This window comes from Chiloscyllium plagiosum, unplaced genomic scaffold (assembly GCF_037043375.1).
Source record: "Chiloscyllium plagiosum isolate Xiang-an unplaced genomic scaffold, Cpla_swu_hap1 HiC_scaffold_2, whole genome shotgun sequence".
NCBI lineage: Eukaryota > Metazoa > Chordata > Chondrichthyes > Orectolobiformes > Hemiscylliidae > Chiloscyllium > Chiloscyllium plagiosum.
Window position 1 is genome coordinate 162,044,870 of NW_028270140.1, and position 19,662 is coordinate 162,064,531.

At 49.3% G+C, this 19,662-nt stretch overlaps 1 protein-coding gene across 1 annotated transcript in view; it reads right to left on the minus strand.

Moving 5' to 3' along the window:
• The window catches only part of spef2 (sperm flagellar and cilia associated 2), an 894,484-nt gene that overhangs the window by 772,943 nt on the left and 101,879 nt on the right, over positions 1-19,662 (minus strand). The window contains exons 13-14 of the mRNA XM_087994173.1: positions 9,753-9,942; positions 6,307-6,380 (exon numbers count right to left, since the gene is read on the minus strand). Coding sequence (XP_087850299.1) covers positions 6,307-6,380; positions 9,753-9,942 — 264 coding nt within the window. The remainder of the gene's footprint in view (positions 1-6,306; positions 6,381-9,752; positions 9,943-19,662) is intronic.

Genomic DNA, 19,662 nt, shown 5'->3' on the forward strand with positions numbered 1-19,662 from the left:
CCATCTGGAGACTGTCACCGGAGATGGGAAAGGGGAGGGAGGTGTCCAAGATGGACCAAGTGAATATGGACCAAGAGTGGGGTGGAAGTTGTGGACGAAGTCGATGAACTGCACCAGTCCAGTCCAGTTCAGCCTGGGAACAGGATAGAGAGAGAGAGAGAGAGAGTTAATTCCCCATCTAACACCTTGCTCTCCAAGAAATTAGGATACATTCTCTATCAAAGGGACCTTTCCAGATGAAAAAAGAAAGATGACCCAGCGAGATCTTCAGCCAGAAAACAGACAGGCACAGAGGACAACAGCGGCTGTGTGGTTTTGAAATTAAGTTGTTGCAATTTTAATAAGTCTCTAATTGGAACAACATGTTGTTCTAAAGTTGGAGGCAAGTAATAAGCAGTTAAGAGAAAGGGGGAGCTGAGAGTTGTGAATAGTTGTTATATAGACAATACACAATCAGTGCAGGAGTAGGCCATTCGGCCCTTCGAGCCAGCACCACCATTCATTATGATCATGGCTGATCATCCTTAATCAGTATCCTCTTCCTGCCTTATCTCCATAACCCTTTATTCCACTCTCCTTGAGAGCTCTATCTAACTCTTTCTTAAACGAATCCAGAGACTGGGCCTCCACTGCCCTCTGGGGCAGAGCATTCCACACACCCACCACTCTCTGGGTGAAGACGTTTCTCCTCACCTCTGTCCTAAATGGTCTACACCGTATTTTTAAGCTGTGTCCTCTGGTTCGGCACTCACCCATCAGCGGAAACATGTTTCCTGCCTCCAGAGTGTCCAACCCTTTAATAATCTTATGTCTCAATCAGATCCCCTCTCAGTCTTCTAAACTCAATGGTATACAAGCCCAGTCGCTCCAGTCTTTCAACGTAAGATAGTCCCGTCATTCCAGGAATTGACCTCTGAACCTACGCTGCACTCCCTCAATAGCCAGAATGTCTTTCCTCAAATTTGGAGACCCTAACTGCACACAGTACTCCAGGTGTGGTCTCACCAGGGCCCTGTACAGCTGCAGAAGAACCTCTTTACTTCTATACTCAATCCCTCTTGTTATGAAGGACAGCATACTATTAGCTTTCTTCACTACCTGCTGTACCTGCATGCTTACCTTCATTGACTGGTGTACAAGACCACCCAGATCTCTCTGTACTGCCCCTTTACCTAACTTGACCCCATTTAGGCAGTAATCTGCCTTCCTATTCTTGCCACCAAAGTGGATAACCATACATTTATCCACATTAAACTGCATCTGCCATTCATCTGACCACTCACCTAACCTGTCCAGGTCACCCTGTAATCTCCTAACATCCTCCTCACATTTCACCCTGCCACCCAGCTTTATGTCATCACCAAATTTGCTAATGTTATTGCTAATACCATCTTCTATATCATTAACATATATTGTAAAAAAGCTGCGGTCCCAGCACTGATCCCTGTCGTACCCCACTGGTCACTGCCTGCCATTCTGAAATGGAGCCGTTTATCACTACTCTTTGTTTCCTGTCAGCCAACCAACTTTCAATCCAAGTCAGTACTTTGCCCCCAATACCATGCGGCCTAATTTTGCTCACTAACCTCCTATGTGGGACTTTATCAAAGGCTTTCTGAAAGTCCAGGTTCACTACATCCACTGGCTCTCCCTCGTCCATCTTCATAGTTACATCCTCAAAAAATTCCAGAAGATTAGTCAAGCATGATTTCCCCTTCATAAATCCATGCTGACTCTGACCTATCCTGTAACTGCTTTCCAAATGAGTTGTAATTTCATCCTTTATAATTGACTCCAGCATCTTTCCCACCACTGAGGTCAGACTAACTGGTCTATAATTCCGTTTTTTCTCTCCCACCTTTCTTAAAAAGTGGTACAACATTAGCCACCCTCCAATCCACAGGAACTGATCCCGAATCTATCGAACTCTGGAAAATAATCACTAACGCATCCACGATTTCTCGAGCCACCTCCTTCAGTACCCTGGGATGTAGACCATCAGGCCCCGGAGACTTATCAACCTTCAGACCTAACAGTCTCTCCAACACCAATTCCTGGCAAATATAAATTCCCTTCAGTTCAGGTCCTTTAGCCACTGTTACCTCAGGGAGATTGCTTGTGTCTTCCCCAGTGAACACAGACCTGAAGTACCAATTCAATTCTTCTGCCATTTCTTTGTTCCCCGTAATATATTCCCCTGTTCCTGTCTTCAAGGGCCCAATTTTAGTCTTAACCATTTTTTTCTTTTCACATACCTAAAAAAGCTTTTACTATCCTCCTTTATATTTTTGGCCAGTTTACCTTCGTACCTTATTTTTTCTCTGCGTATTTCCTTCTTAATAATCCTCTGTTGCTCTTTAAATTTTCCCAGTCCTCTGTTTTCCCACTTATCTTTGCTATATTATACTTCTCTTTTCTCTTTATATTGTCCTTAACCTCCCTCGTCAGCCACAGCCACCCCTGCCTCCTCCTAGGATCTTTCTTCCTTTTAGGAATGAACTGATCTTCTGCATTATACCCAGAAATATCTGCCATTGTTCCTCCACTGCCATCCCTGCTAAGGTATTGCACCATTGAACCTTGGCCAGCTCCTCCCTCATAGCTCCATAGTTCCCTTTGTTCAACTGCAATACTGACACTTCCAATTCTACCCTCTCCCTTTCAAACTGCAGATTAAATCTTAATGTATTATGGTCACTACCTCCTAATGACTCCTTCACTTCGAGGTCCCTGATCAATTCTGGTTTGTTGCACAATACCAGATCCAGAATTGCCTTCTCCCTGGTCGGCTCCAGCACCAGCTGTTCTAAGAATCCACCTCGGAGGCACTCCACAAACTCCCTTTCTTGGGGTCCAGTACCATCCTGATTCTCCCAGTCTACTTGCATGTAGCTGTAATAATATCTTTGTGACAGGCCAATTTCAGCTCCTTATTCAACTTACACCCTATATCCAGACTACTGTTTGGGGGCCTGTAGATAACTCCCATTAGGGTCTTTCTACCCTTAGAATATCTCAGCTCTATCCACACTGACTCTACATCCCCTGATTGTATGTCTCCCCGCGCAAGGGACTGAATATCATCCTTTACCAACATGGCCACCCCACCCCCTCTGCCCGTCAGTCTGTCCTTACGATAGCATGTATAGCCTTGAATATTCATTTCCCAGGCCCTGTCCACTTGAAGCCATGTCTCAGTTATCCCCACAACATCGTACCTGCCAATTTCCAAAAGAGCCTCAAGCTCATCCACCTTATTTCTTATGTTTCGTGCATTCATATATAATATTTTTAATTTGTTACCCCCCTCACCCTTCCTATCAATCCCTACTTCACTTGACCATACTGTATGGTCCCTTCTTGAGTTTTCTGTTCTGTTGATTCTGTTGTCTTTCTTACCTTCTCTTCTTCTCACTCTCCCTTTAACTTCCTCCTTGAACTTCCTGCTTGTCCCCTGTGCTGCAGTAGCAAACCTGCCTGCCAGAATGCTGGTCCCTAACCTATTAAGGTGCAAACCGTCTCTCTTGTATAATTTATCCTCAACACAAAACATACTCCAGTGATCCAAGAATTTAAATCCTTGCTTCCTGCACCAGTTCCCCAGCCACACGTTCAAGTCCGTTATCTCCCTGTTCTTGTCCTCTCCAACCCAAGGAACTGGAAGCAAACCGGAGATAACCACCCTGGACGTCCTCCTTTTCAGCCTTCTTCCAAGTTCTCTGAAGTCCTGCTGTAGAATGTCCCTCCTCCTCTTCCTGACGTCATTTGTTCCGACATGCACCACCACCTCTGGCTCTTCACTTGGGGATTTCCTGCACTCTGTCGGTGATGTCCTGGATCCTGGCACCAGGAAGGCAACACACCATCCTCAAATCCCGCCTGTTGCTGCAGACACCCCTTTCAGTCCCTCTCACTATGGAGTGCCCTATTACCACGGCTCTGCATGATGTCGAACTCCCCGGCTCTGCCTCCATGCCAATTTTCAATTGGAAGACCTGTCTGCCTCTCGGACTGCCAGTGTCGTCAGGTCTTGACAGTTTCCAAGAGAGTCAACCTGTTCACGAAAGGTAGTTCCCCGGGGGTGTCTTGTAGTTGAATCATCTCTTCCTTCCTCATCGTCATCTCTCAGTTGAGCCTGAGGTCATCTAGTTCTTTCTTCAGTGCTACAACATGCTCCTTCAGTAGCTGAATGTGTACACACTTTCACAGCTATTTACTGTTCACTTTGAGAGTTAGAAAACAAACAAAAGCTATTTTCTTTACATAGTGGAATTTAAGAGTTCTCTGTCATTCATATTTTAACAGATTGTGAGGTGAGGTGATCTTTTCTGGCTGTTTGGTTTAATAAACAGAGGGGTTCACCTCCATGCCCTAACAATACATTCAAAGAAAGAGAGTAGCAAGTGGAAGAGCAGGATCACTCAGGGACAAAGGAGGGAGGTTATGCATGGAGCCAGAGGAGGTGGGAGAGATCATAATGAGGACTTTGCATCAGTGTTCACCAAGGTGAAGAACATGACTGATGTTGATGTCAGGGATGAGTCATACAGTCATAGAGATGTACAGCATGGAAACAGACCCTTCGGTCCAACCCGTCCATGCCAAACAGATATCCCAACCCAATCTAGTCCCACCTGCCAGCACGCGGCCCATATCCCTCCAAACCCTTCCTATTCATATACCCAGCCAGATGTATTTGAAATGTTGCAATTGTACCAGCCTCCACCACTTCCTCTGGCAGCTCATTCCATACACGTACCACCCTCTGAAAACGTTGCCTCTTAGGTCTCTTTTATATCTTTCCCCTCTCACCCTAAACCTACGCCCTCTAGTTATGGAGTCCCCCACCCCATACTTTGTCTATGTATCCTATCCATGCCCCTCATAATTTTGTAAACCTCTATAAGGTCACCTCTCAGCCTCCGACGCTCCAGAGAAAACAGCCCCAGCCTGTTCAGCCTCTCTCTATAGCTCAAATCCTCCAACCCTGGCAACATCCTTGTAAATCTTTTCTGAACCCTTTCAAGTTTCACAACATCTTTCCGATAGGAAGGAGACCAGAATTGCACGCAATATTCCAACAGTGGCCTAACCAATGTCCTGTACAGCCGCAACATGACCTCCCAACTCCTGTACTCAATACTCTGACCAATAAAGGAAAGCTTAGGAGGCGGCACGGTGGCTCAGTGGTTAGCACTGCTGCCTCACAGCGCCAGGGTCCCAGGTTTGGTTCCTGCCTTGGGTGACTGTCTGTGGAGTTCGCACATTCTCCCTGTGTCTGCAAGGGTTTCCCCCGGGTGCTCCGGTTTCCTCCTACAGTCCAAATATATGCAGGTTAGGGTGAATTGGCCATGCTAAATTGCCCGTAGTGTAGGTGCATTGGTCAGAGGGGAATGGGTCTGGGTGGGTTGCTCTTCGGGGGGTCGGTGTGGACTGGTTGGGCTGAAGTGCCTGTTTCCACACTGTAAGGAATCTAAACTAATCTAATCATACCAAACGCCTTCTCCACTATCCTATCTACATGCAACTCCACTTTCAAGGAGCTATGAACCTGCACTTCAAGGTCTCTTGGTTCAACAACACTCCCCAGGACCTTACCATTAAATGTATAAGTCCTGCTAAGATTTGCTTTCCCAAAATGCAGCATCTAAATTAAACTCTATCTGCCACTCCTCAGCCTATTGGCAGGTGTGTGAATACTCCAGAGAATGTTAATATATTGAAGGAGGAAGTTTTGGGTATCCGGAATTACATTAATGTAGACAATCCCCAGGGCGAGATGGGATCAATCCCAGGTTGCTGCAAGAGGCATTAGCAGATACCTTCACATCCTCTTTGACCATGTGTGAGGTTCCAGAGGACTGGAGATTAGCCAGGCTGAGATTGTTTAAGGAAATTAAAGGCTGGTGAACCTGATGGCTATGGTCGGGAAGCTCTTAGAGAAGGTACTGAGGGACAAGATATATGCCGCTTTAGAAGAAAATGGACTAGTTAGTGACAGGCAGCATGGTTTTTTATAGGGAAAGTCATGTTTCGCCAATGAGATGGAAGTTTTTGAAGAGGTGACAAGAATTATTGATGAGGGAAGGGCAGATTGGTACAAAAATTAAAATCACGTAGGATTCGGGCTGGGCTGGTTAGATGGATACAAATCTGTCTTGGTCACAGAAGACAGAGGGTACAGTGCAGTTTGCGTCTGTCTGGGCTCTTGTCTGGAGAGGCAGGTTGTTGGGGGAGACAAGGTACCAGCCTGATCAGATTACAGGAGGTGTTGCAGTGTGTTCAGACTGTCTATGAGGCTCTCACCTGAAGTTCGATCTTGCTGGGGACAGTTGCCTCTGATTCAGCTGACTCCTGGACATCCACCCGCGGTGAGGACTCTGAAAGACACCAAGATAAATTGCTGACACCAAGACCCACTCTCATATCACTATTTCTACTCTCACAAAGAAACAGTGAGAGTGACCATCAGGAATATTTACTATTCAGGACAGTGTCCCTGGAATCAGAGAGCCTCAGAAATAATGACCTTTGGAGGAAAAGACCTTCAGGGATAGTGACCCTCAGGGACAGTGAACCTCATGGATAGTGACCCTCAGAGATAGTGACCCTCAGGGATAGTGATCCTCAGAGACAGTGATCCTCATGGATAGTGACCCTCAGGGACAGTGACCCTCAGGGACAGTGACCCTTGGGGATAGTGACCTTCAGAGACAGTGATCCTCAGAGACAGTGACCCTCAGAGATAGTGACCCTCAGGGATAGTGATCCTCAGAGACAGTGATCCTCATGGATAGTGACCCTCAGAGATAGTGACCCTCAGGGACAGTGACCCTCAGGGACAGTGACCCTCAGAGATAGTGACCCTCAGGGACAGTGACCCTCATGGATAGTGACCCTCAGAGATAGTGACCCTCAGAGATAGTGATCCTCAGAGACAGGGATCCTCATGGATAGTGACCCTCAGAGACAGTGACCCTCAGGGACAGTGACCCTCAGAGACAGTGACCCTCGGGGACAGTGACCCTCAGGGATAGTGACCCTCAGAGATAGTGACCATCAGGGACAGTGACCCTCAGGGACAGTGACCCTCAGAGACAGTGACCCTCAGGGATAGTGACCCTCAGAGACAGTGACCCTCATGGATAGTGACCCTCAGAGATAGTGACCCTCAGGGACAGTGACACTCAGGGACAGTGACCCTCATGGATAGTGACCCTCAGAGATAGTGACCCTCAGGGACAGTGACCCTCAGAGACAGTGACCGTCAGGGATAGTGACCCTCAGAGACAGTGATCCTCAGAGACAGTGACCCTCGGGGACAGTGACCCTCTGGGACAGTGACCCTCGGGGATAGTGACCCTCGGGGACAGTGACCCTCGGGGATAGTGACCCTCAGGGACAGTGATCCTCAGAGACAGTGATCCTCAGGGAGAGTGACCCTCAGGGAGAGTGACCCTCAGGGACAGTGATCCTCAGGGACAGTGACCCTCTGGGACAGTGACCCTCAGGGATAGTGACCCTCAGGGACAGTGATCCTCAGAGACAGTGATCCTCAGGGAGAGTGACCCTCAGGGACAGTGACCCTCGGGGACAGTGACCCTCAGGGAGAGTGACCCTCAGAGACAGTGACCCTCAGGGACAGTGACCCTCAGGGACAGTGACCCTCAGAGACAGTGACCCTCGGGGACAGTGACCCTCAGGGATAGTGACCCTCAGAGATAGTGACCCTCAGGGACAGTGACCCTCAGGGACAGTGACCCTCTGGGACAGTGACCCTCAGAGACAGTGACCTCGTGGACAGTGACCCTCGGGGACAGTGACCCCGGGGAGAGTGACCCTCTGGGACAGTGACCCCGGGGAGAGTGCCCCTCAGGGACAGTGACCCTCAGAGACAGTGACCCTCAGGGACAGTGATCCTCTGGGACAGTGACCCTCAGGGACAGTGATCCTCAGGGAGAGTGACCCTCAGGGACAGTGACCCTCAGAAACAGTGACCCTCAGGGACAGTGACCCTCATGGACAGTGACCCTCAGGGACAGTGACCCTCATGGACAGTGACCCTCAGGGACAGTGATCCTCTGGGACAGTGACCCTCAGGGACAGTGACCCTCAGGGACAGTGATCCTCAGGGACAGTGACCCTCAGAGACAGTGACCCTCAGGGACAGTGACCCTCTGGGACAGTGACCCTCAGAGACAGTGACCCCCAGGGACAGTGATCCTCAGGGACAGTGATCCTCAGGGACAGTGACCCTCTGGGACAGTGACCCTCAGAGACAGTGACCCTCAGGGACAGTGACCCTCAGGGACAGTGATCCTCAGGGACAGTGACCCTCTGGGACAGTGACCCTCAGAGACAGTGACCCTCTGGGACAGTGACCCTCTAGGACAGTGACCCTCATGACAGTGACCCTCAGAGACAGTGACCTCGTGGACAGTGACCCTTGGGGACAGTGACCCCGGGGAGAGTGACCCTCTGGGACAGTGACCCCGGGGAGAGTGCCCCTCAGGGACAGTGATCCTCTGGGACAGTGACCCTCAGGGACAGTGATTCTCAGGGAGAGTGATCCTCAGAAACAGTGACCCTCAGGGAGAGTGACCCTCAGTGACAGTGACCCTCAGGGACAGTGACCCTCATGGACAGTGACCCTCAGAGACAGTGACCTCGTGGACAGTGACCCTCGGGGACAGTGACCCGGGGAGAGTGACCCTCGGGGACAGTGACCCTCTGGGACAGTGACCCTCACGGATAGTGACCCTCAGGGATAGTGATCCTCAGAGACAGTGACCCTCAGGGACAGTGATCCTCAGAGATAGTGACCCTCAGAGACAGTGACCCTCAGGGACAGTGACCCTCAGGAATAGTGACCCTCAGGGACAGTGACCCCGGGGACAGTGACCCTCATGGACATTGACCCTCAGGGACAGTGACCCTCAGGGACAGTGAAAGTGAGGACTGTAGATGCTGGAGGTCAGAGCTGAAAAATGTGTGGCTGGAAAAGCGCAGCAGGTCAGGCAGCATCCAAGGAGCAGGAGAATCGACGTTTCGGGCATAAGCCCTTCTTCAGGAAGGAGGGACATTCCTGAAGAAGGGCTTATGCCCGAAACGTCAATTCTCAGAGACAGTGATCCCTGGGAGAGTGACCCTCTGGGACAGTGATCCTCAGGGACAGCGACCCCCGGGGACAATGACCCTCGGGGACAATGACCCTCGGGGACAGTGACCCTCAGGGACAGCGACTCTCAAGGACAGTGACCCCGGGGACAGTGACCCTCGGGGACAGAGACCCTCTGGGATAGTGACCCTCAGGGACAGTGACCCTCAGGGACAGTGACCCCGGGGACAGTGACCCTCGGGGACAATGACCTTCGGGGACAGTGACCCTCTGGGACAGTGACCCTCTGGGAGAGTGACCCTCATGGACAGTGACCCTCGGGGACAGTGACCCTCTGGGACAGTGACCCTCGGGGACAGTGACCCCGGGGAGAGTGACCCCGGGGAGAGTGGTCCCCGGGGAGAGTGACCCTCTGGGACAGTGACCCTCGGGGACAGTGACCCTCTGGGACAGTGACCCTCAGGGACAGTGACCCCGGGGACAGTGACCCTCTGGGACAGTGACCCTTGGGGAGAGTGACCCTCATGGACAGTGACCCTCAGGGAGAGAGGACATCACACCTGTGATGTGCCTTTCTATTTTGTCACACACCAGCACCACCGTGGTCCCACCAATGTCCATGTGATCCACCTACCAGTTTCAGCAAGTGTCTTGCTGCTTTGTGAAGTGAGTTCAATCAGACCAGTCAGTCGCTCTTTCGATGCATTCTTGGTGGGATCAGTGGAGAGCTCCTTGCTGGAACTTGCCTGTGTACTTCCTGCAGTTTCCTGGCCTTCCGAAATGACAAAATTCGCATGTTCCAATGTTTCTGGGTCAGAGCTCACCTGAAAAATATCATCATGGTCACATCTCCCAGCCGGAGGATGGAGCCTGAGTCAGTGAGAGGGACAGTGATGAGGAGAAGGAAAAAAGGGGAAGAGGGAGGAGGGTGACATGGAGGGAAGGGGAGGACAGGGTAAGGGGAATGAGAGAGGATGTGGGAAGTTCTGGGCCAAGGGGATGAGGTGGAATGGTGTATGGGTAGAGTTGGGCAATATGGATCAGGAGCAGAGAGCAGGAAGTGAAGTCAGTGCCGGGGACTTTCTGGTTATAATGGAACTGATCGGAATGTGAGTAGGTGAGAGCCGGACAAGAGCAGAGCAGAATTGGAGGGGGACAATGGTGTCAGACAGACCCACATGGTCAAGGAGGGAATTGACCTTTGCCATAGTCACACAGGATTACATGGTAAGGAATATGTTTTAGATAAAAGCATTATTGGAACGTAATATCATGGTTTAAAGATTAGATTCCCTACAGTGTGGAAACAGACCCTTTGGCCCAACAAGTCCACACCGACCCGCCAAAGCGTAACCCACCCAGGCCCATTCCCCAACATTTACCCCTTCACCTAACACTACGGGCAATTTAGCATGGCCGATTCACCTGACCTGCAAATTTTTGGACTGTGGGAGGAAACCGGAGCACCCGGAGGAAACCCACGCAGACACGGGGAGAATGTGCAAACTCCACACAGTCAGTCACCCGAGGCTGGAATTGAACCCGGGTCTCTGGCACTGAGAGGCAGCAGTGCTAACCACTGTGCCACCGTGCCGCCCACTTTTCTTGCCAGTCCATGTTTCCTAAAGTAGTCCCACCTGCCTGTGTTTGGCCATATCCCTCCAAATCTTTCCTATTCATGTACCTATCAAAATGTCTTTTAAATGTTGTAACTGTGCCTGCATCCATCACTTCTTCTGGCAGTTCATTCCACACATGAAACACTCTGCGTAAAAAAGTTGCCCCCCGTGTTCTTTTTAAATCTTTCTCCTCTATCACCTTAAAAATATGCCTCCTCCAGCGTATCTGTTAACAATCCTGAGGGAAGCGAGAGAGGAAATAGCTGGGTCCCTGACAGATATCTTTGTGGCATCCTTAAACACAGGTGAGGTGCCAGAGGACTGGAGGATTGCTCATGTTGTCTCCCTGTATAAGAAGGGTAGTAGGGATATTGCGGGTAACTACAGACTAGTGAGCCTGACGTCGGTGGGAAAGTTGCTGGAGAGGGTACTGAGAGATAGGATCTATTTATATTTAGAAAAGAATGAGCTTATCAGTGATAAGCAACATGGTTTTGTGCGGGGGAGATCGTGCCTTACCAACTTAATAGAGTTCTTCGAGGAAGTGACCAAATTGACAGATGAAGGAAGGGCTGTTGATGTCATTTACCCGGACTTTAGTAAGGCGTTTGATAAAGTTCCTCATGTTAGATTAATGGAGAAAGTGAAGTCACATGGTGTGCTGGGTGTTCTAGCAGGTGGATAAAGAACTGGTTGAGCAACAGGAGACAGAGAGTAGTGGTTGAAGGGAGTTTCTCGAAATGGAGAAAGGTGACCAGTGATGTTACACAGGGGTCAGTGTTGGGGCCACTGTTGTTTGTAATATACATAAATGATGTGGAAGAGGGCACTGTTGGTATGATCAGCAGGTTTGCAGATGACACAAAGATTGGTGGAGTAGCAGAAAGCATAGGGGACTGTCAGAGAATAAGGAGGAATGGGCGGCACAGTGGTTAGCACTGCTGCCTCACAGTGCCAGAGACCCGGGTTCAATTCCCGCCTCAGGCGACTGACTGTGTGGAGTTTGCACGTTCTCCCCGTGTCTGCGTGGGTTTCCTCCGGGTGCTCCGGTTTCCTCCCACAGTCCAAAAGATGTGCAGGTCAGGTGAATTGGCCATGCTAAATTGCCCGTAGTGTTAGGTAAGGGGTAAATGTCGGGGTATGGGTGGGTTGCGCTTCGGCGGGTCGGTGTGGACTTGTTGGGCCGAAGGGCCTGTTTCCACACTGTAATGTAATCTAAAAAGAAGATAGACTGGAGAGTTGGGCGGAAAAGTGGCAGATGGATTTCAATCTGGACAAATGTGAGGTGATGCATTTAGGCAAGACTAATTCTAGAGCGAATTATACAATGAACGGAAGAGCCTTGGGAAAAGTTGATGGGCAGAGAGATCTGGGAGGGCAGGTCCGTTGTACCCTGAAGGTGGCTGCACAGGTGGATAGAGTGGTCAAGAAGGCATATGAGATGCTTACCTTCATTGGACGGGGTATTGAGTATAAGAGCTGGCAGGTCATGTTAAAATTGTACAAGACATTGGTTCGGCCACATTTAGAATACTGTGTACAGTTCTGGTCACCACATTACCAAAAGGATGTGGACGCTTTGGAGAGGGTGCAGAGAAGGTTTACGAGGATGTTGCCTGGTATGGAAGGTGCTAGCTATGAAGAGAGGTTGAGTAGGTTAGAATCGTTTTCATTAGAAAAAAGGAGATTGAGGGGGGACCTGATTGAGGTTTACAAAATCATGAAGGGTATAGACAGGGTGGATAGAGACAAGCTTTTTCCCAGGGTGAAGGATTCAATAACGAGAGGTCACATTTTCAAGGTGAGAGGTGGAAGGTGTAAGGGGGATACACGCGGCAAGTACCTCACACAGAGGGTGGTGGGTGTCTGGAACGTGTTGCCAGCAGAGGTGGTAGAGGCAGGCACGGTAGATTCATAGAACATAGAACATAGAAGAATACAGCGCAGTACAGGCCCTTCGGCCCTCGATGTTGCGCCGATCCAAGCCCACCTAACCTACACTAGCCCACTATCCTCCATATGCCTATCCAATGCCCGCTTAAATGCCCATAATGAGGGAGAGTCCACCACTGCTACTGGCAGGGCATTCCATGAACTCACGACTCGCTGAGTAAAGAATTTACCCCTAACATCTGTCCTATACCTACCCCCCCTTAATTTAAAGCTATACCCCCTTGTAATAGCTGACTCCATATGTGGAAAAAGGTTCTCATGGTCAACCCTATCTAAACCCCTAATCATCTTATACACCTCTATCAAGTCACCCTGAAACCTTCTTTTCTCCAATGAAAACAACCCCAAGTGCCTCAGCCTTTCCTCATACGATCTTTCTACCATACCAGGCAACATCCTGGTAAACCTCCTCTGCACCCGTTCCAGTGCCTCCACATCCTTCCTATAATATGGCAACCAAAACTGCACACAATACTCCAGATGTGGCCGCACCAGAGTCTTATACAACTGCAACATGACCTCAGTACTCCGGAACTCAATTCCTCTACCAATAAAAGCCAGTACGCCATATGCCTTCTTCAACGCACTATTTACCTGGGTGGCAACTTTCAAAGATTTGTGTACATGGACACCAAGATCCCTCTGCTCATCCACACTACCAAGTATCCGACCGTTATCCCAGTACCCCATCTTTTTATTACACTTACCAAAGTGAATCACCTCACACTTAGCTACATTGAACTCCATTTGCCACCTTTCTGCCCAGTTCTGCAGCTTCTCTATATCCCGCTGTAACCTGCCACATCCTTCCTCACTGTCTACAACTCCTCCGACTTTCGTATCATCCGCAAACTTACTCACCCAACCTTCTAACCCCTCCTCCAGGTCATTTATAAAAATGACAAACAGCAATGGTCCCAAAACAGATCCTTGCGGAACACCACTAGTGACGGCACTCCAAGATGAACATTTGCCATCAACTACTACCCTCTGTCTTCTTCCAGCCAGCCAACTCCTAATCCAAACCTCCAACTCACCCTCAATGCCATACCTCCGTATTTTTTGCAGTAGTCTACCATGGGGAACCTTATCAAACGCCTTACTAAAATCCATATACACCACATCTACTGCTTTCCCCTCGTCCACCTCCTTAGTCACCTTCTCAAAGAATTCAATAAGGTTTGTGAGGCACGACCTGCCCTTCACAAAACCATGCTGACTATCCTTGATCACATTATTCCTATCCAGATGTTCATAAATCCTATCCCTTACAATTCTCTCTAAGATTTTGCCCACAACAGAAGTGAGACTCACTGGCCTATAGTTACTAGGGTTATCCCTACTCCCCTTCTTGAACAAGGGAACCACATTTGCTAGCCTCCAATCTTCTGGCACTCCTCCTGTAGACAACGAGGACATAAAAATCAAGGCCAATGGCTCTGCAATCTCCTCCCTTGCTTCCCAGAGAATCCTAGGATAAATGCCATCAGGCCCAGGGGACTTATCTATTTTCACCCTTTCCAGAATTTCCAACACCTCTTCTCTACATACCTCAAAGCCATCCATTCTACTTAATTGTGACTCAGTACTCACATTGACAACAATGTCCTGTTCCTGATTGAATACTGACGAAAAGTATTCATTCAGTCTCTCATTAAGATGCATCTGGACAGATGCAGGAGTTGGTGGGGAGCAGAGGGATACAGATGCTTCGGAATTGGGTGACAGGTTTAGACAGTAGATTTGGATCGGCTCAGGCTTGGAGGGCCGAAGGGCCTGTTCCTGGGCTGTACATTTCCTTTGTTCTTTGTTCTTAATCCAAACGGAATGTAGTAAAAGCACAAAGATAGCAAATGGAATAGAATAAAGCACTGTCGATACTGATGATCTGAAACAAAAACAGAAAGTTCTGGAGAAACTCAGCAGGTCTGGCAACATGTGTGGAGACAGATACCAGTTAACATGTTCGGTCCAGTAACCTTTCTGCAGAGGAGAGTCAAAAGAAGTTTGTCTGTTTCTCTCTCTATAGATGCTGTCAGACCTGCTGAGCTTCTCCAACAATTTCGGGTTTTTTTCAGATGGTGGGTAGGTTTGCTGGCATGTTAATTCAAGGTCAGTAGCAGGCAAGAATCCGGAAAAATGGTTAATGCAGGCCCATGTTGTTTGAACAGAAAACAGAAGCAAGAGTAGGCCATTCAGCCCTTTCAGCCTGCTGCACCATTCAATATGGTGGTGGTTGATCATCAACGCAGTCCCCATTCCAGCTTTCACCCAGCAGCCTTTGATCGATTATTCCAAAGAACTCCATCTAACTCCGTTTCGGGCATGAGCCCTTCTTCAGGAATGAGGAAAGTGTGTCCAGCAGGCTAAGATAAAAGGTAGGGAGGAGGGACTTGGGGGAGGGGCGTCGGAAATGTGATAGGTGGAAAGAGGTCAAGGTGAGGGTGATAGGCCGGAGTGGGGGTGGGGGTGGAGAGTTCAGGAAGATGATTGCAGGTTAGGAAGGTGGTGTTGAGTCCGAGGGTTGGGACTGAGATAAGGTGGGGGGAGGGGAAATGAGGAAACTGGAGAAATCTGCATTCATCCCGTGTGGTTGGAGGGTTCCGAGGTGGAAGATGAGGCGCTCTTCCTCCAGGTGTCGTGTTGCCATGGTCTGGCGATGGTTTGGTATTGGAACTGGTCCTCCTGGGACATTTACTATAAACCAACCGACTCCCACAGCTACCTGGACTACACCTCCTCCCACCCTGCCCCCTGTAAAAACGCCATCCCATTCTCCCAATTCCTTCGTCTCTGCCGCATCTGCTCCCAGGAGGACCAGTTCCAATACCGAACAACCCAGATGGCCTCTTTCTTCAAGGACCGCAATTTCCCCTCAGATGTGATCGACGATGCCCTCCACCGCATCTCCTCCACTTCCCGTACCTCCGCCCTTGAACCCCGCCCCTCCAACCGCCACCAGGACAGAACCCCACTGGTCCTCACCTACCACCCCACCAACCTCCATGTACATCGTATCATCCGTCGTCATTTCCGCCACCTCCAAACGGACCCCACCACCAAGGATATATTTCCCTCCCCTCCCCTATCAGCATTCCGTAAAGACCACTCCCTCCGTGACTCCCTCGTCAGATCCACACCCCCCACCAACCCAACCTCCACTCCCGGCATCTTCCCCTGCAACCGCAAGAAATGCAAAACTTGCGCCCATACCTCCCCCCTTACTTCCCTCCAAGGCCCCAAGGGATCCTTCCATATCCGCCACAAATTCACCTGCACCTCCACACACATCATTTATTGCATCCGCTGCACCCGATGTGGCCTCCTCTATATTGGGGAGACAGGCCGGCTACTTGCGGAACGTTTCAGAGAACACCTCTGGGACACCCGGACCAACCAACCCAACCACTCCGTGACTCAACACTTTAATTCCCCCTCCCACTCCCCCAAGGACATGCAGGTCCTTGGCTTCCTCCATCGCCAGACTATGGCAACATGACACCTGGAGGAAGAGCGCCTCATCTTCCGCCGAGGAACCCTCCAACCAAAAGGGATGAACGCGGATTTCTCCAGCTTCCTTATTTCCCCTCCCCCCACCTTATCTCAGTCCCAACCCTCAGACTCAGCACCGCCTTCTTGACCTGCAATCATCTTCCTACCTCTCCGCCCCTAACCCCATCTAACTCCATTTAACCCCTTCTAACCCCTTCTAACTCCATCTAACTCCATCTAACTCCATCTAACCCCATCTAACCCCATCTAACCCCATCTAACTCCATCTAACTCCATCTAACTCCATCTAACTCCATCTAACCCCATTTTCATTCCTGAAGAAGGGCTAATGCCCGAAACGCTGATTCTCCTGTTCCCTAGATGCTGCCTGACCTGCTGCGCTTTTCCAGCAACACATTTCCATCTCTAACCCCATCCAACCCCATCTAACCCCATCTAACCCCATCTAACTCCATCCAACCCCATCTAACCCCATCTAACTCCATCTAACTCCATCCAACCCCATCTAACTCTATCTAACCCGATTTAACTCCGTCTAACCCCATCTAACTCCATCTAACCCCATCTAACACCTAACTCCACCTAACTCCACCTAACTCCACCTAACTCATCTAACTCATCTAACTCATCTAACTCCATCCACCTCCATTCCTGAAGAAGGGCTTATGCCCGAAACATCAATTCTCCTGTTTCCTGGATGCTGCCTGACCTGCTGCACTTTTTCGGCAACACATTTTTAACTCCATCTAAACCCATCTACATCCATGTAACCCCATCGAACTCCAACTAACCACATCTAACCCCATCTAACCCCATCTAATTCCATCTAATTCCATCTAATTCCATCTAACCCCATCCGACTCCATCTGACTCCATCTGCCCCATCTAACCCCATCTAACTCCATCTAACTCCATCTAACTCCATCTAACTCCATCTAACTCCGTCTACCTCCGTCAAACCCCATCTAATTCTATCTAACACCATCTAACACCATCTAACACCATCTAAATCCATCTAAATCCATCTAAATCCATCTAAATCCATCTAAATCCGTCTAAATCCGTCTAACTCCGTCTAACTCCGTCTAACTCCGTCTAACTCCGTCTAACCACATCTACCTCCGCCTAACCCCATCAAGGTCCATCTAACTCCATATAACCCGTCTAATCCATTCTAACTCCATATAACCCCATCTAAGGGGAGAAAGTGAGGTCTGCAGATGCTGGAGATCAAAGTTGAAACTTTATTGCTGGAACAGCACAGCAGGTCAGGCAGCATCCAGGGAACAGGAGATTCGACGTTTCGGGCACAGGCCCTTCTTCAGGAATGAGCAGAGAGTGTTCAGCAGGAGAAGATAAAAGGTAGGGAGGAGGGACTTGGAGGAGGGGCGTTGGAAATGTGATAGGTGGAAAGAGGTCAAGGTGAGGGTGATAGGTCGGAGTAGGATGGAGGCGGAGAGGTCAAGAAGAAGACTGCAGGTCAGGAAGGCGGTGCCGGTCTTATCTTCCGACTGGGAACCCTCCAACCGCAGGGGATGAACTTGGACTTCACCAGTTTCTTCATCCCCCCTCCCCCCACCTTGTCTCAGCCGGATCCCTCCAGCCCGGCACCGCCTTCCTGACCTGCAGTCTTCTTCTTGACCTCTCCGCCTCCATCCTACTCCGACCTATCACCCTCACCTTGACCTCTTTCCACCTATCACATTTCCAACGCCCCTCCTCCAAGTCCCTCCTCCCTACCTTTTATCTTCTCCTGCTGAACACTCACTGCTCATTCCTGAAGAAGGGCCTGTGCCCGAAACGTCGAATCTCCTGTTCCCTGGATGCTGCCTGACCTGCTGTGCTGTTCCAGCAATAAAGTTTCAACTAACCCCATCTAACCCCATCTAACCCCATCTAACCCCATCTAACTCCATCTAACTCCACATAACTCAACATAACTCAACATAACTCAACATAACTCAACATAACTCCGTCTAACTCCGTCTAACTCCATCTAACTCCGTCGAACCCCATCTAACCCCGCCTAACTCCATCTAACCCCACTAACCCCACTAACCCCTTCTAACGCCATCTAACTCCATCTAACTCCATCTAACTCCAACTAACCCCATCTAACTCCAACTAACCCCATCTAACTCCACCTAACCCCATCTAACTCCAACTAACTCTGTCTAACCCCTAACTCCATCTAACCCCATTAAACTCCAGCGAACTCCGTCTAACCCTGTCTAACTCCATCTAACCCCACTAACCCCACTAACCCCTTCTAACTCCATCTAACTGCATCTTACCCCATCTAATTCCGCCTAACCCCATCTAACCCTATCTAACTCTGTCTAACCCCATCCAACTCAATCTAACCCCATCTAACCCCATCTAACCCCATCTAATCCCACCATACCCGTTCTAACTCCGTCTAACACCATCTAACTCCGTCTGACTCCGTCTGACTCCGTCTAACCCCGTCTAACCCCGTCTAACGCCGTCTAACTCCGTCTAACTCCGTCTAACTCCATCTAACTCCATCTAACTCCGTCGAACCCCATCTAACTCCATCTAACTCTATCTAACTCTATCTAACTCTATCTAACTCTATCTAACTCTATCTAACTCCATCTATCCCCATTTAAATACACATCGAAACCCACCTAACTCCATCTAACTCCATCTAAACTCTTCTAACTCCATCAAACCCCATCAAACCCCATCAAACCCCATCTAACTCCAGCTAACTCCAGCTAACTCCAGCTAACTCCAGCTAATCCCACCTTACCCCTTCTAACTCCATCTAATTCTATCTAACTCCATCTTACCCCATCAAACTCCATCAACCTCCATCAACCTCCATCAACCTCCATCAAACTCCATCAAACTCCATCAAACTCCATCAAACTCCATCTAATTCCATCTAATTCCATCTAACTCCCTCTAAATCCATCTAAATCCATCTAACTCCATCTAACTCCATCTAACTCCATCTAAACACATCTAAACACATCTAAACACATCTAAACACATCTAAACACACCTAACTCTATCTAATTCCATCTAACCCCATTTATCTCCATCTAACTCTGTCTAAACCCATCTAACTCCATCTAACTCCATCTAACCCCATTTAACTCCACCTGACTCCATCTGACTCCGTCTGACTCCGTCTGACTCCGTCTGACTCCGTCTAACTCCGTCTAACCCTGTCTAACCCTGTCTAACTCTGTCTAACGCCATCTAATGCCATCTAACGCCATCTAACTCCATATAACCCCATCTAACCCCCATCTAACTCCAACTAACTCCATCTAACTCCATCTAACTCTACCTAACTCCACCTAACTCCACCTAACTCCACCTAACTCTGTCTAACCCCTTCTAACTCCATCTAACTCCATCTAACTCCAGCGAACTCCGTCTAACCCCGCCTAACTCCATCTAACCCCACTAACCCCACTAACCCCA